Source organism: Gopherus evgoodei, chromosome 12, assembly GCF_007399415.2.
Source record: "Gopherus evgoodei ecotype Sinaloan lineage chromosome 12, rGopEvg1_v1.p, whole genome shotgun sequence".
Lineage (NCBI taxonomy): Eukaryota > Metazoa > Chordata > Testudines > Testudinidae > Gopherus > Gopherus evgoodei.
Window position 1 is genome coordinate 43374472 of NC_044333.1, and position 15118 is coordinate 43389589.

The 15118-nt window shown below is 49.9% G+C and overlaps 1 protein-coding gene across 2 annotated transcripts in view; it reads left to right on the forward strand.

The window, feature by feature from the left end:
- The window catches only part of LOC115660332 (polyamine-modulated factor 1-binding protein 1-like), a 351977-nt gene that overhangs the window by 196866 nt on the left and 139993 nt on the right, over window positions 1-15118 (forward strand). For both annotated transcript variants that reach the window (XM_030581656.1, XM_030581654.1), the window contains one exon: window positions 939-1085. In XM_030581656.1, the coding sequence (XP_030437516.1) occupies window positions 939-1085 (147 nt within the window). The remainder of the gene's footprint in view (window positions 1-938; window positions 1086-15118) is intronic.

The following is a 15118-nucleotide window of genomic DNA, read 5'->3' on the forward strand; positions in this document are numbered from 1 at the left end:
CCAGGACCATGTTGCACCCATGCTCTGGGTTCCAGGCTGGCTGCCAATGCATTTCTGACTAGATGTTGAGGTATTGGTGTTCACCTGTGAAGCTCTAAATGGTTAGGGACCTGGTTACTGAAAGGAACATTTACTGTCACATTGGCCATCAGCAACCGTGCTTCAGGCTGGGGCTCCCTTGTTATAACTGGGCGGAGCTGTTAGCAGGGCGTTCTCTGTGAGAGACCCTTTCTCTTTGGAATTTGCTTGTCCCTTGGCTGCCAGGGTCCAGTTCTGTTGACCTGCCAAGCCTATCTTTTTTCCCAGGTTTCTAAGGAGGGGGTGGGGCCGGGGTTTCAGTGTATTTTGTTATCCTGTTGTTAGCTGGTGCATATTTAGTGCCAAGGGGATGAGCATTTTATGTTGTGAATTACCAGTTTAGGGGAGCAGTGCCTATTTGTGGAAATTGCCGGTGGTGAATGCTGGAAGTTTTGGCTGCTGGGTAGGGGCATTTTGGTCCTTTTGGAACCTGAGCTTGTCCATGGCATTTTTGCACTGTGGACTTAACACATTAGCTGGATATATCTGCTAAAATGATCAGCAGTGAAATAACTAATACTGTTAACTTTTAAACAAGTATCTTTAGGTTACAGAATTAACAACATATTGTGCCTAATGGGATAACTCTCACTTTTCAGGACACTGTTTGGGCTATCTGTAGTATCAGGACTCAATTGTGGATTGATTTACACTTGATATTCATTTTAAGTCTCCACAAAACCATGAGACTAGAAACATTGTTTAAATGAAAGATTCTGGAGCACAATGCTGCAGCCAGCAGGGAATTTCATGGCAAATTCTGTGGTTGTGGTGCAGAACACAGGCCTGTTACTAATGCTCCTTTTGCTTCCACATTACCTGTTATGGAGCACTATGCTTTCACTTTTTCGCTTTCCTAGATTCTGGAGAAGGAAACTAAGATTCGGGAGCTGCAGGAGATAATCACAGACCTTCACCATGAAATTTCCCTGAAGGATTTGGAGGCAGTCAATCAACTGGAGGAGAAGCACCTGCTGGAGACCACGGTGCAATCCCTCAGGCAGATGGTAAGTAAAAGCTTTCTCTGCCCTCCATTGTCTTTAATTGCATTTATTTGCAGTGTGGCCCCAATCAACTCCCTTCATGCTATGGACTGTCACTTTCTCACCTCTTTTACCTGGGCTTTTGTTTTTTACCTGAAAAGCAGGCTTCAATTTAACTCCATACAAATAAAGTATCAGGAGCTGTAGCATTCTGCAGCTTGGGCCTTCCCTCTCTAGAAACTTAGATTCTCATTTTCAGAAGTGCCGAGCATCCATAATTCCAGATGAAATTTATAGGATCTGCAACTTTGCATCATCACTTTTGAAAATCAAAATGTCTGTCATCTTCAGAACTCACCTCATCTCTTCTAGCTTGAGCCCTCCTAGGGTATGTCTATAGTACGAAATTAATTCGAAATTATTCTATTCCAATTTTTGGAATCGTATTTTATACATTCAGTGTGGTGTGTCCCCACTAAAGCATGTGAATTCGGCGGAGTGCATCCACAGTACTGAAGCTGGCATCGAATGTTGGAGCGGTGCACTGTGGATAGCTATCCCACAGTTCCCTGAGTTCTCGCTGCCAATTGGAATTCTGAGTTGAGCTCCCAGTGCACGATGGGGCAAAAACATTCTCACGGGTGTTTCTGGATGTGTGTCGTCACTCGCTCCTTCCTCCATGAAAGCTACAGCAAACACTACAGAAGGCAACCACTTCCCACCTTTTGTTGGCTATCTTGAACCGAGCAGCTCTCCTACGTTTCACACCCTGTTTCCAGGATTACCTGTGCAGGCGCCATAGCGTGGCAAGCATGGAGCCCGCTCAGATCTCCGCTGCAGTTTTGAACATTATCCAGCAGTGTGTGCAGTACCTGCAAATACGGGCGAGGAAGCGATGACAGTGCGATTACTATACTGATGAGGACATGAACACAGATGTTCCTAGAAGCATGGCATGTGGCGATTGGGAGATCATGGTGGTGTTGGGGCAGGTTCATGCCGTGGAATGCTGATTCTGGGCCTGGGAAATAAGCAGAGACTGGTGGGACTGCATAGTGTTGCAGGTCTGGGATGATTCCCAGTGGCTGTGAAACTTTCATATGTGTAGGGCCTCTTTCATGAAACTTTGCTATCCCCTGCCCTGGAGCGCAAAAACACCAAAATGAGAGCAGCCCTCACAGTTGAGAAGCGAGTGGCCATAGCCCTGTGGAAGCTTGCAAAGACCGACAGCAGCTGGTCAGTCGGGAATCAGTTTGGAGTGGGGCTGCTGTGCTGCAAGTAGCCAACGCAATCATTGACCAGCTGCTATCAAGGGTAATGACACTGGGAAATGTGCAGACCATTGTGGATGGCTTTAATGCGCTGGGGTTCCCTAACTGCAGTGAGGCGATAGATGGAACGCATATCCCTATCTTGGCCCCGGCACACTGGGGCGGCCAGTACGTAAACCGCAAGGGGTACTTTTCCATAATGCTGCAAGCACTGGTGGATCACAAGGGACGTTTCACCAACATCAATGTGGGATGGCCGGGAAAGGCACATGACGCTCACGTCTTCAAGAACTCTGGTCTCTTTGAACAGCTACAGGAAGGAACTTACTTCCGAGACCAGAAAATTACTGTGGGGGATGTTGAAATGCCCATAGTTATCCTTGGGACCCAGCCTACCCCTTAATGCCATGGCTCATGAAGCCATACACAGCCACCCTGGACAGTAGTAAGGAGCAGTTCAACTGTAGGCTGAGCAAGTGCAGAATGGCGGTAGAATGTGCTTTTGGATGTTTGAAAGGGCGCTGGCGCAGTTTACTGACTCAGATCTCAGCACAACCAATATTCCAATTGTAATTGCTGCTTGTTGTGTGCTCCACAATGTCTGTGAGAGTAAGGGAGAGATGTTTATGTCGGGATGGGAGGTTGAGGCAACTCGCCTGGTGGCCAATTTCGCACAGTCAGACAACAGGGCGATTAGAAGAGTGCAGCAGGGCGCACAGCACATCAGAGAAGCTTTGAAAGCCAGTTTCATGACTGGGCAGGGTATGGTGTGACAGTTGTTTGTTTCTCTTGAAGTTACCCACCCCCTATGTATCTGAAAGGAAATAAAGTCACAATTGTTTAAAAAACGTTCTTTATTTGTTGCACGACACACTGAGAGAAAGCAGAAGGTAGATGGGGGGAGGTAATTGGGTTAGGGGGGTGGAGAAGGAGGGAAGGACAAGTCCAGAAACCAATTCAAAAGTTCGCATATGCCAGCTTTCTGCTGCTTTGGGCGATCCTCTGGGGTTGAGTGTGTGGGTCCCTATAGCCTCCCCCCTCGTGTTCTTGGGTGTCTGGGTGAGGAGGCTGTGGAACTTGGGGAGGAGGGAGGGCGGTTATACAGGGGCTGCAGAGGCAGGCTGTGGTCTTGCTGCCTTTCCCGCATTAGACCCACAATACAGTGCAGCATGGCAGTTTGTTCCCCCATGAGCTTGATCACAGCATCCTGCCTGCTCTCATCATGCGCATCCATCGTCTCTTTCTGCTCCTGTAATGCTTTACAGGACTCCGCAATTGTTTGCCTCCACACATTCAGCTGGGCCCTATCAGTGCAGACGGACTGCATGAGCTCAGCAAACATGTCGTCCCGAGTACTTTTTTTCTGCCTTCTAATCTGGACCAGCCTCTGGGATGGAGTAGATAGGGGCTGCATTGAAACATTTGCACCTGCGGGAGGAGAAAAATGGAGGGTAGTATTTTAAAAGATACATTTCAGAGAACAAAGGGCACACTCTTTCTCAGTGAAACAGGCAATTCTTCTTCGAGTGCTTGCTCATATCGATTCTAATTAGGTGCGCGCGCGCCATGTGCACGTTTGCCGGAAGATTTTTACCCTAGCAACACTCGGTGGGTCGGCTGGGCGCCCCCTGGAGTGGCGCCGCTATGGCGTCGGATATATACCCCTGCCGACCCAATGGCCCTTCAGTGCCTTCTTACCGCCCATGTCGGTCGTTGGAACAGTGGGGTGCGGTTTTACTGACCTCCACCTCCGTAGCTACTTGTAGTTTTCGAGTTATTTTTGTGTATATAGTTCAAAGTTATATAGCTATAGTTATTTTTTATCGTTTATAGTTACTGTTATAGTTAAGAGGGGTTCGGGGATTAGCCCCGTACCCGGTGCCGGGGCCCATGCCCGGTTCACCAGGTTTCAAACCGTGCTCAGCCTGTCACAAGCTGATGCCAACAGGAGATCCACACGACTCCTGTCCTAAGTGCCTCAGGGAATCTCACCTGGCAGATAAGTGTTGCATTTGCAAGGTTTTTAAGCTGAGAACAAAAAAGGAGCTGGACTTTCAGCTAAAACAGCTCCTCATGGAGGCGGCTCTTACCCCTCCGCCTTCGGCACCGAGTGCTGGTCAATCAGCGGGCAGAAGCGCCTCCTCGGCACCAGACCGCGCCGGTACTGCCAAGGCCTCTCGGCACCAGCCGTCGCTGGCACCGAAGTCGACTCGGCATCGCTCCCTCTCCCCGAGGTTGAGAGAGCCTAAGATTCCTGCTGCTTCCGTGCCACCTGCACCACAGCCAGAGAGCTCGTCTAAGTCGGATCGCCAGGCACCAACACCTGCCGCAGCACCGACATCGGCACCGTCGATTCCGATCCCACAAGGGCCGTCGAGTCCAGTGCCTGTCAGCTTCCCGGCGCGAGCCGTGGTTGAGCTTACTATTCCATCCATGCCAGAGACATTCTCAGCAGCGAGGGATCTGATTGCCATGACAGAGTCGACGCTGCCTCAACCCCCGGCTCCGCCGGTGTGGATAATACAGTCTATCGGCAAGCCTGCCTTGATAAGACCATCCTCTGTCTGCACAGCAGAGCAGCACCGTTCACGATCACGGTCCCGCAGACATTCTAGGTCCCATCGGCGCTCCCGACTCTACTCGCAGTCCCGGCACCGTTCTCCTCCTCGGTATCGCTCGCGCTCGCGGCACTGTTCAGTATCCCGTTCGCTGGCCCGCTACTCTCGCCACCGCTCCAGTTCCTGGCACCGCTCCAGGCACCGTGACTCCTGTAGCCGCTCCCAACGTCGAGCCTCGAGATCTTGGTCGACCTCCCGGCACCGCTCCGGTCGCAGGTCCTGATCTCTTTCCTGGTACCGGTATGCCTCCCGGTACCGGTCCCCGGTGCCGAGTAGAGCAAGGTCTGCTAGAGACAGAAACTCTGCCCAGGTTTCAGCCCCTCCATGGCCATCCAGACACACATCAGTGTCGTCCCATGCGGACAGCTCTTATGCACAGGACCGCAATTCCAATGTGCCCGCCAGAGTCTTCCAAGAGGCCCAGGACCAAGGCCCACATCAGTGGTCTTTCTGGACACCTTGGGCGTACCACCAGGCCCAAGGCGTACCAGTAGTTCCATCCCCCTATGTCCCATCAGAGCACCGAGTGACAGAGGGGACAGTTAGCCATCCTACTCCGACTGCTACGGAGGAAGCCCCAGTTCACCCACTGGACTCCCAGGTTCTATTGGAGCAGGAGGTCGCCCAAGAGCAAGAGGCCACACAGGACCCGCTCATCCCTGGCATCTCCTCTTCCTCTTTTCCAGATGAGGCGGTGGCAGGAACATCCTCCTTGGGCCCTCCTCCAATCGACCTGAGAGCCAGTCAAGACCTCCTGAGGAGGGTAGCACTCAATATGAACCTCCAGGTGGAGGAGGTCCTGGAGGTAGAGGACCCAGTAGTGGACATTCTGTCCGCAGATGCCCCCACCAAAGTGGCCCTACCGTTTATTCGGACCATCCAGGCCAATGCCGATACTATATGGCAGTCTCCAGCCTCTATCCCTCTTGCGGCCAGGGGAGTCGAACATAAATACATGGTGCCCTCTAAAGGGTACAAGTACTTGTATGTCCATCCTCCTCCCTGCTCACTAGTCATCCAGTCTGTTAATGAGAGAGAACGCCATGGCCAGCAGGCACCAGCCCCGAAATCGAAGGAGACTAGGCGAATGGACTTACTTGGCCACAAAGTGTACTCGGCAGGTGCCCTACAGCTCCGGGTGGCAAATCAACAAGCCCTGTTTAGCCGCTATAATTATAACACCTGGGCGGCGGTGGGTAAGTTTACGGAGCTACTCCCTCAAGACTCCTGCCAAGAGTTCGCTGCCATCTTGGAGGAAGGGAAAAAGGTGGCCAGAACTTCCCTCCAGGTCTTGTTGGATGCAGCTGACTCAGCAGACAGGACTCTGGCCTTGGGTGTTGCCATGAGGCGCATCTCATGGCTTCAGGTTTCAAGCCTCCCACCGGAGCTGCAGTATACCATTCAGGACTTGCCATTTGATAGTAAAGGTCTCTTCTCAGAAAAGACTGACTCCAGACTGTAAAGCCTGAAGGACAACAGGGTCATAATGCGCTTTCTCGGCATGCATACGCCGGTGACCCAACATAGGCCTTTTCGTCCCCAGCCTCACTGCCCATACTCTGCGCCTAGACAAAGACAGGACTTTGGCAGGTGGCACGGCCGAGGTGGTCGTAGACGACAATCAGGACCCCAAGGGGGCCAAATCAAGGTCCCTCGAAACCACCAGCGGACCAAAGACGAACTTTTGAAGGTGCGCCCGAGAATAGCGTGCCAGTTACAGGCCAGGATCCTTCTCCAACCATCTCTCCTACTTCCTCCCGGCGTGGTCCCAGTTAACTTCAGATTGCTGGGTCCTACGCACGGTGGAGTATGGGTACCACCTCCAATTTATTTCAACCCCGCCCTCCCACCCTCCGACCCCTCTCACGAGCAATTCCTCTCGCAAGAGGTGCGGACGCTCCTCGCCATGGAAGCTATAGAGGAGATACCAAAGGACGAAAGGGGCAAGGGGTTTATTCCTGTTATTTCCTAATCCCCAAGTCGAAGGGAGGTCTCAAACCTATTCTAGACCTGCGAGGACTCAACCAGTTTATGACAAAATTGAAGTTCCGCATGGTATCCCTGGGGACCATTATCTCGTCCTTGGAGACTGGTATGCCGCCCTCGATATGAAGGACGCGTACTTTCACATCGCCATTTTTCCTCCACACAGGAGGTACCTCCGCTTCGTAGCCAACCATCAGCACTTCCAGTTTATGGTGCTGCCGTTTGGCCTTTCTACAGCCCCAAGGATGTTTACAAAGTGTATGGCCGTAGTCACCGCCTATCTCTGTCACCGTCGGATACACGTTTTTCCGTATCTGGACAATTGGCTTATCCGAGGGGCCTCTGAGACACAAGTCACCCAGCATGTGGGCATCGTTAAGGAACTATTCACACGTCTAGGCCTGATGGTCAATATAGAAAAATCCACTCTGGTTCCCACGCAGAAGTTAGACTTCATAGGAGCTATCCTGGACTCCAGGGCCTCCTTACCGCAGCCACTGTTTCAGATGATGGCAATAATCATCCGAGATCTACAGAATTTCCCAATGACCTCGGCTCGCACTTGTCTCGGTCTCCTGGGTCACTTGGCTTCCTGCACGTTCGTAACCAAATACGCCAGACTCCGCCTCCGTCCTCTCCAAGCTTGGCTCAACTCGGTATACCAGCCGGGCAGGGACCTAATAGACACGATAGTCACCATTCCCCTGAGCACCCTAGGCTCCCTAGACTGGTGGCTAACTCCCTCCCTGGTGTGTACAGGGCTGCTGTTCCATCTGCCCCAGCCCTCAATGTCCCTGACGACAGACGCGTCATCTGTCGGTTGGGGTGCTTACCTCGGGCACCTTCGTACTCAAGGCCTCTGGTCATCTCAGGAGCTGGCATTACGCATAAATGTCTTAGAACTGAGAGCAGTCCGCCTGGCGTGCCAGGCGTTCCAGCAACATTTACAAAGCCGTTGTGTCTGAGTGTTTACAGACAACACAATGGCCATGTACTACATAAACAAGCAGGGAGGGACATGATCCTCCTCCATTTGTCAAGAGGCCATCCAACTCTGGGATTTTTGCATAGCCCACTCGATAGACCTGGTAGCATCCTTTCTCCCAGGGATTCGGAACACTCTGGAAGATCGACTCAGCAGGTCCTTCCTGTCTCACGAGTGGTCGATCCGCCTGGATGTTATTCATTCTGTTTTCCAGAAGTGGGGATTTCCCCACATAGACCTGTTTGCTTCCTGCACGAACAGGAAATGCCAGATGTTCTGCTGCTTCCAAGATCTCTCCCCTGGATCGATCTCGGACGCTTTCCTGATGCCGTGGAAGAGCCAGCTGCTTTATGCCTTCCCACCGTTCCCGCTGGTTCACAAGGTCCTGCTAAAACTCCGCAGGGACAGAGTGCGCCTAAACATGATCGCTCCAGCATGGCCCAGGCAGCACTGGTACACCACGTTGCTCGACCTGTCGATAGCCAACCCAATTACCCTGCCACTCCACCCAGACCTCATAACTCAGGACCACGGCAGGCTTTGCCACCCAGACCTGCAGGCCCTTCACCTCACGGCGTGGCTGCTGCGTGGCTAAACCAGTCAGAGTTATGTTGCTGTGCATCAATACGACAAGTTCTCCTGGGTAGCAGGAAACCTTCCACCCGGTCAACATATCTGGCCAAGTGGAAGTGTTTCTCCTGCTGGTGCGAAACGCATAATCTTACTCCCACTGAGGTCTCGATTCCCTCTATTTTGGACTACCTCTGGTCTCTCAAACAGCAGGGCCTAGCAGTACCGTCACTAAGGGTACACTTGGAAGCCATCTCTACCTTCCACCCAGGGGAAGATGGCCGTTCCGTGTTCTCACACCCTATTGTTTTGAGGTTCCTCAAGGGCTTGGAGTGCTTATACCCCCAAGTACGCCGCCCAGCCCCAACCTTGGACCTCAACCTGGTTTTAACCAGGCTTATGTCTCCCCCATTCGAGCCATTAGCAACCTGCTCGCTACTCTACCTGTCTTGGAAGACAGCTTTCCTCGTAGCCATTACATCGGCCAGATGAGTCTCCGAGCTTAGGGCTCTTATGATGGATCCACTGTACACTGTGTTCCACAGGGACAAAGTGCAGTTGTGGCCACACCCAGCATTCCTCCCTAAGGTGGTTTCGGCCTTTCATGTTAAGCAGGACATCTTTCTCCCGGTCTTCTTCCCAAAGCCACACTCAACGCGACGGGAGCAACAATTGCACTCCCTGGACGTCTGTAGAGCACTCGCGTTTTATAATGAGCGGACAAAACCCTTTCGTAAAACGCCCCAACTCTTTGTCGCGGTAGCACACCGAATGAAAGGCCTACCTGTTTCCTCTCAGAGGATCTCATCTTGGGTGACGGCGTGCATCCGCACTTGTTATGACTTGGCTCATATTTCCCCAAGCCACATCACTGCGCATTCTACCAGGGCTCAGGCTTCATCTGCCACCTTCCTGGCTCGTGTACCTATTCAGGAGATATGTCGCGCAGCTACCTGGTCTTTGGTCCACACCTTTGCTTCACATTATGCTCTGGTTCAACAGTCCAGAGATGATGCAGCCTTTGGCTCAGCAGTTTTACATTCTGCAACATCTCACTCTGACCCCACTGCCTAGGTAAGGTTTGGGAATCACCTAATTGGAATCGATATGAGCAAGCACTCGAAGAAGAAAAGTCAGTTACTCACCTTTGTAACTGTTGTTCTTCGAGATGTGTTGCTCATATCCAGTCCAATTAGGTGTGTGTGTGCCGTGTGCACGTTTGCCGGAAGATTTTTACCCTAGCAACACTTGGTGGATCGGCTTAGTGCCCCCTGGAGTGGCGCCGGATATATACCCCTGCCGACCCAATGGCCCTTCAGCTCCTTCTTGCCGGCTACTCGGACAGTGGGGAAGGAGGGCAGGTGTGGAATGGATGTGAGCAACACGTCTCGAAGAACAACAGTTACAAAGGTGAGTAACCGTCTTTTCATAGTACACAGCACGTGTTCTTTCTGTAGAAGTTAGCATTTTGCTTCTTATACTGAAGTGCCTGCCACTTTGGTGTGAGTAAGCCATCACACACAGCCAGGCAACAGAATTCAGCTTGTAGGCAGCCTAGGGGCACGCGGGGTTCTGCTTCTTCTGCATTAATTTCAATGCTTTCAAACTGCTGGGCCCCCTTTCTCATAGTAAGCAATGCCTGGTGGGTTTGCCATATAACAGGAGGGCCTGTGGGTTCTTTGGGATGATCGCTTCACACAACACCCTCCCCCCCACCCCCGCACCCACAGCATGGCTCCAGTGAGGCTCTGAGCAGGGATGAACTCTTTAAACTAAACACGAACAGCCCAGGCTCTCACTCACCAGAAGTACCTTCTCCAGGGTCATGGTCCAGGGGCCCACCTTGGCAGTGGGGGGAGACTGTTGGATCCAGCGTTAAGAATAGTTCCTGGCTGGGGAGAAAACGGATTCCCCACTTGCTTCCTGTGCACTGTCCTCCTCCTCTTCATCCTCCAATAACTCATCTTCCTTGCTCGGTGCAACTCCCCCTTGCAGATGTCCACGGACAGTGGTGGTGTAGTGGTGGTGTCACCCCCCATAACTGCATGCAGCTCACGGTAGAAGCGGCATTTATGGGGCTGTGACCCAGATCGTCTGTTCGCCTCCCTGGCTTTTTGGTACGCTTGCCTGAGCTCCTTAATTTTTGTACGACACTGCTGTGTCCCTGGAGTAGCCTCTTTCTGTCATGGCCCTGGAGACTTTAGCCTATGTATTTGTGTTCCTTTTTTTGGGAACATAGTTCTGCCGTAACAGATTCGTCTCCCTAACATGTGATGAGATCCAGTACCTCCTGTTCGGACCATGCTGGAGGTTGTCTGCGAATCTGAGACTGCGTGGTCTCTTGTGATGGTGGACTCTGCATGGCTGCCTGTGATGGTGGGCTGTGCTGGTGGTCACCTGTGCTGATGGTGACCAAACAGGAAATGAAATTCAAAAGTTCCTGGGGCTTTTCCTGCCCACTTGGCTAGTACATCGGAGTTGAGAGTGTTGTCCAGAGCAGTCACAAGGGAGCATTCTGGGATAGCTCCCAAAAGCCAATGACGTCGAATTGCGTCCACAGTACCTTTAACCCAGGACTGTTATCTCGATTTAAGCACTACTCCACTTGCCGAGGTGGAGTACAGAAATCGGCATAAAGAGCCCTTTAAATCGAAAAACCGGTTTGGTCGTGTGGATGGAATCTTTTTTTTTCAAAATAACTCAGCTAATTCCAAAATAACCGACTAGTGTAGACCAGGCCCTAGACTATATACATGCTACATAGCCTAGTGCCCCAGCTAGGCGCTGGAGGCTGCTGGTTTAGTAGCTTGGGCACACTCTGTAGTGATCCTTTTGGCAGTGGCCAAAAAGACAATGCGAGTGGTGCTGATTGTTCTGGTTTCCCTGCAGCAAGAGGGAATTTTCCCTTGCTCCTCACCAAGTTAGACTATTTCAGTACTGCTCAGTCCATGCTTATTTAGTTATACAAAAAGATGTGTGTGTCTGAAAACCCTGGGTGTCCCACTGCGTTAGCCGATCACATCAGCTACTTGCTAACCAAGCATCCCCTTCCCAACAGCCCGAGCAACTCCCCAGTAGCAGACCACATCAGAATACCCACTCATCATGCAAATCTTCAGCTCCATCAGATGCCTTTCTCAAAAGACTTGGCTCCATTCTAGCTGATAATGTCAGATCTCAAAGGCCAGAGTGTGAGTTCAGAGCCTTAAGATTACATGTCGTGGTGCGGAGGGATGTGTGTCTGCGCATGCGAGCGTGTCATAACAGTATATTTATTAAGTCAGGTCATTATTTGTTATTACTCAGGTGTAATCACAGAGCTGCACAACATCTCACAGAACAAAGACCAGCTCTGGGCTTGAGTCTCCCCTCTTTACTACCTGATCAGAGGGCCTACACAAAAAGAGGGGTATTTTATAACCATTCTGCACAGGAATACACACCTGCAAAAGGCATGGAGAATCAGGCTCAGAGCCCCTGCCCCCAAAAAACACCAGCAGGAAACACCACCACAAAGGGTTCTGGGACAGGGAAGACAAATGCACCTTTGCATCAGAAGGAAATGCAGTGTTGGGTTTTGGGTTTTTTATTCTCTCTGGTTTTTGTGACGTTTCTGTCACCTTGGGCTTTAGGCAGTTAAGTTAGAGCTAGTGACAAGTGACACAGAGTGCAGACATCTGTTGGTGCTCTGTAACCTTGGGTTTCTAATATTATCACAAAAAGCTTAAATTTGCCAGTGAGAGGAACTTCAGAAATTTGCCAGAATGGTTTGTATGTCTCTGTGGCAGCCATTGTCTTCCCCTCCTGCCCCTGGATCATTGCAAACAAGGTGCCACTTGCACTGCCCATCTTCCCCCTTCCCTGGCCAGCACGCCCATGACCTGTTTCCCACCAGTCGCCCAACCCAGCAGTGTTACTAGACAGGCACAACAGGAAGAGAGGGGTGAAAGGACTTTCATAGGAGACCATGCAGGGTAATGGATTAGGCTTGGACTGGGGACTCAGTCATTGGTTTTGGTTCTGAATTGTTTTATGACCTTGAGCAAGTCACTCATCCTCTCTGAGCCTCCATTTCTTCATTTGTACAGAGGAGCTAGTAGTTTTGTGGAACATGGCTTGTCATGGCATAAATCTCCACTCTGAACCTTAGCGTCCAAAAGATGGCGTACCAGCATGAATCCCCCTAAGCTTAATTACCAGCTTAGATCTTGTAGTGCTGCCACCAACCAGGACTTGCAGTGCCTGGTAAACTCTGTTCCCCCCAAAACCTTCTCAGAGGACCCCAAGACCCAGACCCCCTGGATCTTACACAAGGAAAGTAAACCCTTTCCCTCACCGTTGCCTCTCCCAGGCTTTCCCTCCCTGGGTTGCCCTGGAAGATCACTGTGATTCAAACTCCTTGAATCTTAAAACAGAGAGGAATGCACCTTTCCCCCTCCCCAAGAGGTAATACAGATTCAAGCTCCGTGAATCTAAAACAAAGGGATTCCACCTTTCCCCCTCCCTTCTCTCTCCCTGTCTCCCACCAGTTCCCTGGTGAGTACAGACTCAATTCCCTTGAGCCTCAACAAGGGGAAAAATCAATCAGGTCTTAAAAAGCAAAACTTTTAATAAAAAGAAAAAAAAAGTAAAAGTTGCCTCTGTAATTTAGGTGGTAAATATTACAGGGTCGTTCAGCTTATGGACACTAGAGAGGAGTCTCCCCCCCAGCACAAATACACATTAAAATCATTCCAGCAAAATACACATTTGCAAATAAAGAAAACAATCAAAAAGACTAAACTGCCTTCTACTGTTACTTACTATTTAAATAGAAAATTAGAGAGCCTGTAGGTACGTCGGGTTACCCTCTCAGAACCCAGAGAGAACAACAGACAAAGAAAACACACAAAACAAAGACTTCCCTCCACCGAGATTTGAAAGTATCTTGTCTCCTGATTGGTCCTTTGGTCAGGTGTTCCAAGTTCACTGTTTGTTAACCCTTTACAGGTGAAAGAGACATTAACCCTTAACTATCTGTTTATGACATGGCTACATGTTTGAAGTGTCAGGGTCAATGGCGTGGAACTAGAACTCAGGAGTTCACAGCTCCCAGCAGTAAGCTCAAGCCACTTAGACTATGTTGATTTTTAGGGTGCCCCACCCCTCCAGGAAAAGAGAGCTTACGAAGCATGTGTCATGTGTGCTCTGGCACTTCCATGGAACTCCTGATGTGAATGTTAGCCATTAAATGTCCACTAATGAGCCGAAGGTACCAGGCCACACCTAGGCTGACAATTAGTAGTTTATAGACCATTCCATGTTTGGAGTGATCTGATAGAGGCCCTATCTTTGTGGGCAGACTGAATGCCTCTTCTATTCCTTCTTGGTGCCAGATGGCCTGAGTCCAGTGTCTGGAGCTGATCCTCTCTCTTCTTCCTGCAGATATTCAAAGCTATATACTATATTATTCATGGTGACTGGCTTTGTTAAACAGTCCTAACTAAGCAGTGGTTGTGAACCTTGCAGTGCCTATATTTATACTTATTTCATTCTGTTCTCATCATGTTTTCAGTTTGCCATCGATTTTATACTGAATACATGTTCATTATACAGATTTATCCGGGGGAGCAGGGTAGGAGTCTGTTGGTTTTGGATATCTAGAAAGATGTGGAGCTGGTTTGCAGGTGGGATGGTTGGGGTTGTGTGGAATAAGCACACTAGCTGGGTGTTTCTCGGGAAAGCATCAGTACTGAAATAAAGTTGTCATTAGGTTTCATGGTGAACAAGCTAGTGATATTAATGAGGCAATTCATATCTTTTGGACTATGGTTTCAGGCTGCCTGCAAACCCCAAAAAAGAATACTATCTCCGTTTATACTCAGCCCACATTGTTATAGGTTTCCTCACAACCAACAGACAAGAAACATTTCTCTTAGACTGACATCAACTTGACAGCATTTCTCTGCTTGTCTGTCTGGAAAACGATAACTTTTGAATGCCAAAGCTACGCAAGTTGAAAATTTTAGGAAATGTTCTAGTTATCAATGGGCAGATCCCTGTTGAATTTGGAGAAAATCAGAAAATTGAAAGAGAGAAATGTGGGACACAGAGCCCTTGGCATCTGGTTACTAGAGCTATCAGCTTAACTATGTCTGTGATCAGTGATTTCCCTACACCCCCCCTGAATTTCCCCAACACACCCCCTAGTTTTGTGAGCTAGTTACATACCAATTCAGTGACTGTTTGGAAATCTGAATTGAAACTTAAACATTAATACACACTTTAAAAGCTTATACAGTGTATGATAAAATATGTGTATCTGAAAAAGTAGAATAGGTTTGAAAAGTATGAACATAGACTAGCTTCCTTGCTTCCTTATACAGCTGCTTTTTATGATGCCAGTGCATTCATTTCGGTGGTGTTGGCCAACCTAATAATTTCAAATGATGATTTGTAAGCAAAGTCTAAATGAGCTCTCCCTGAAGCTAGTGATGAGCTGGGGCTGCGAGGAAAGGCTTCAGGGCCAGATTCCATTTACATTCACACCTAATCTACCTAGGTATCCAGCAAACAGAGCTGTGTTGTCCAAGTGATAGATTTTGGCTGGGGTTGGGTTACAAAGCACTTGAATGTAGGGGGTATTGG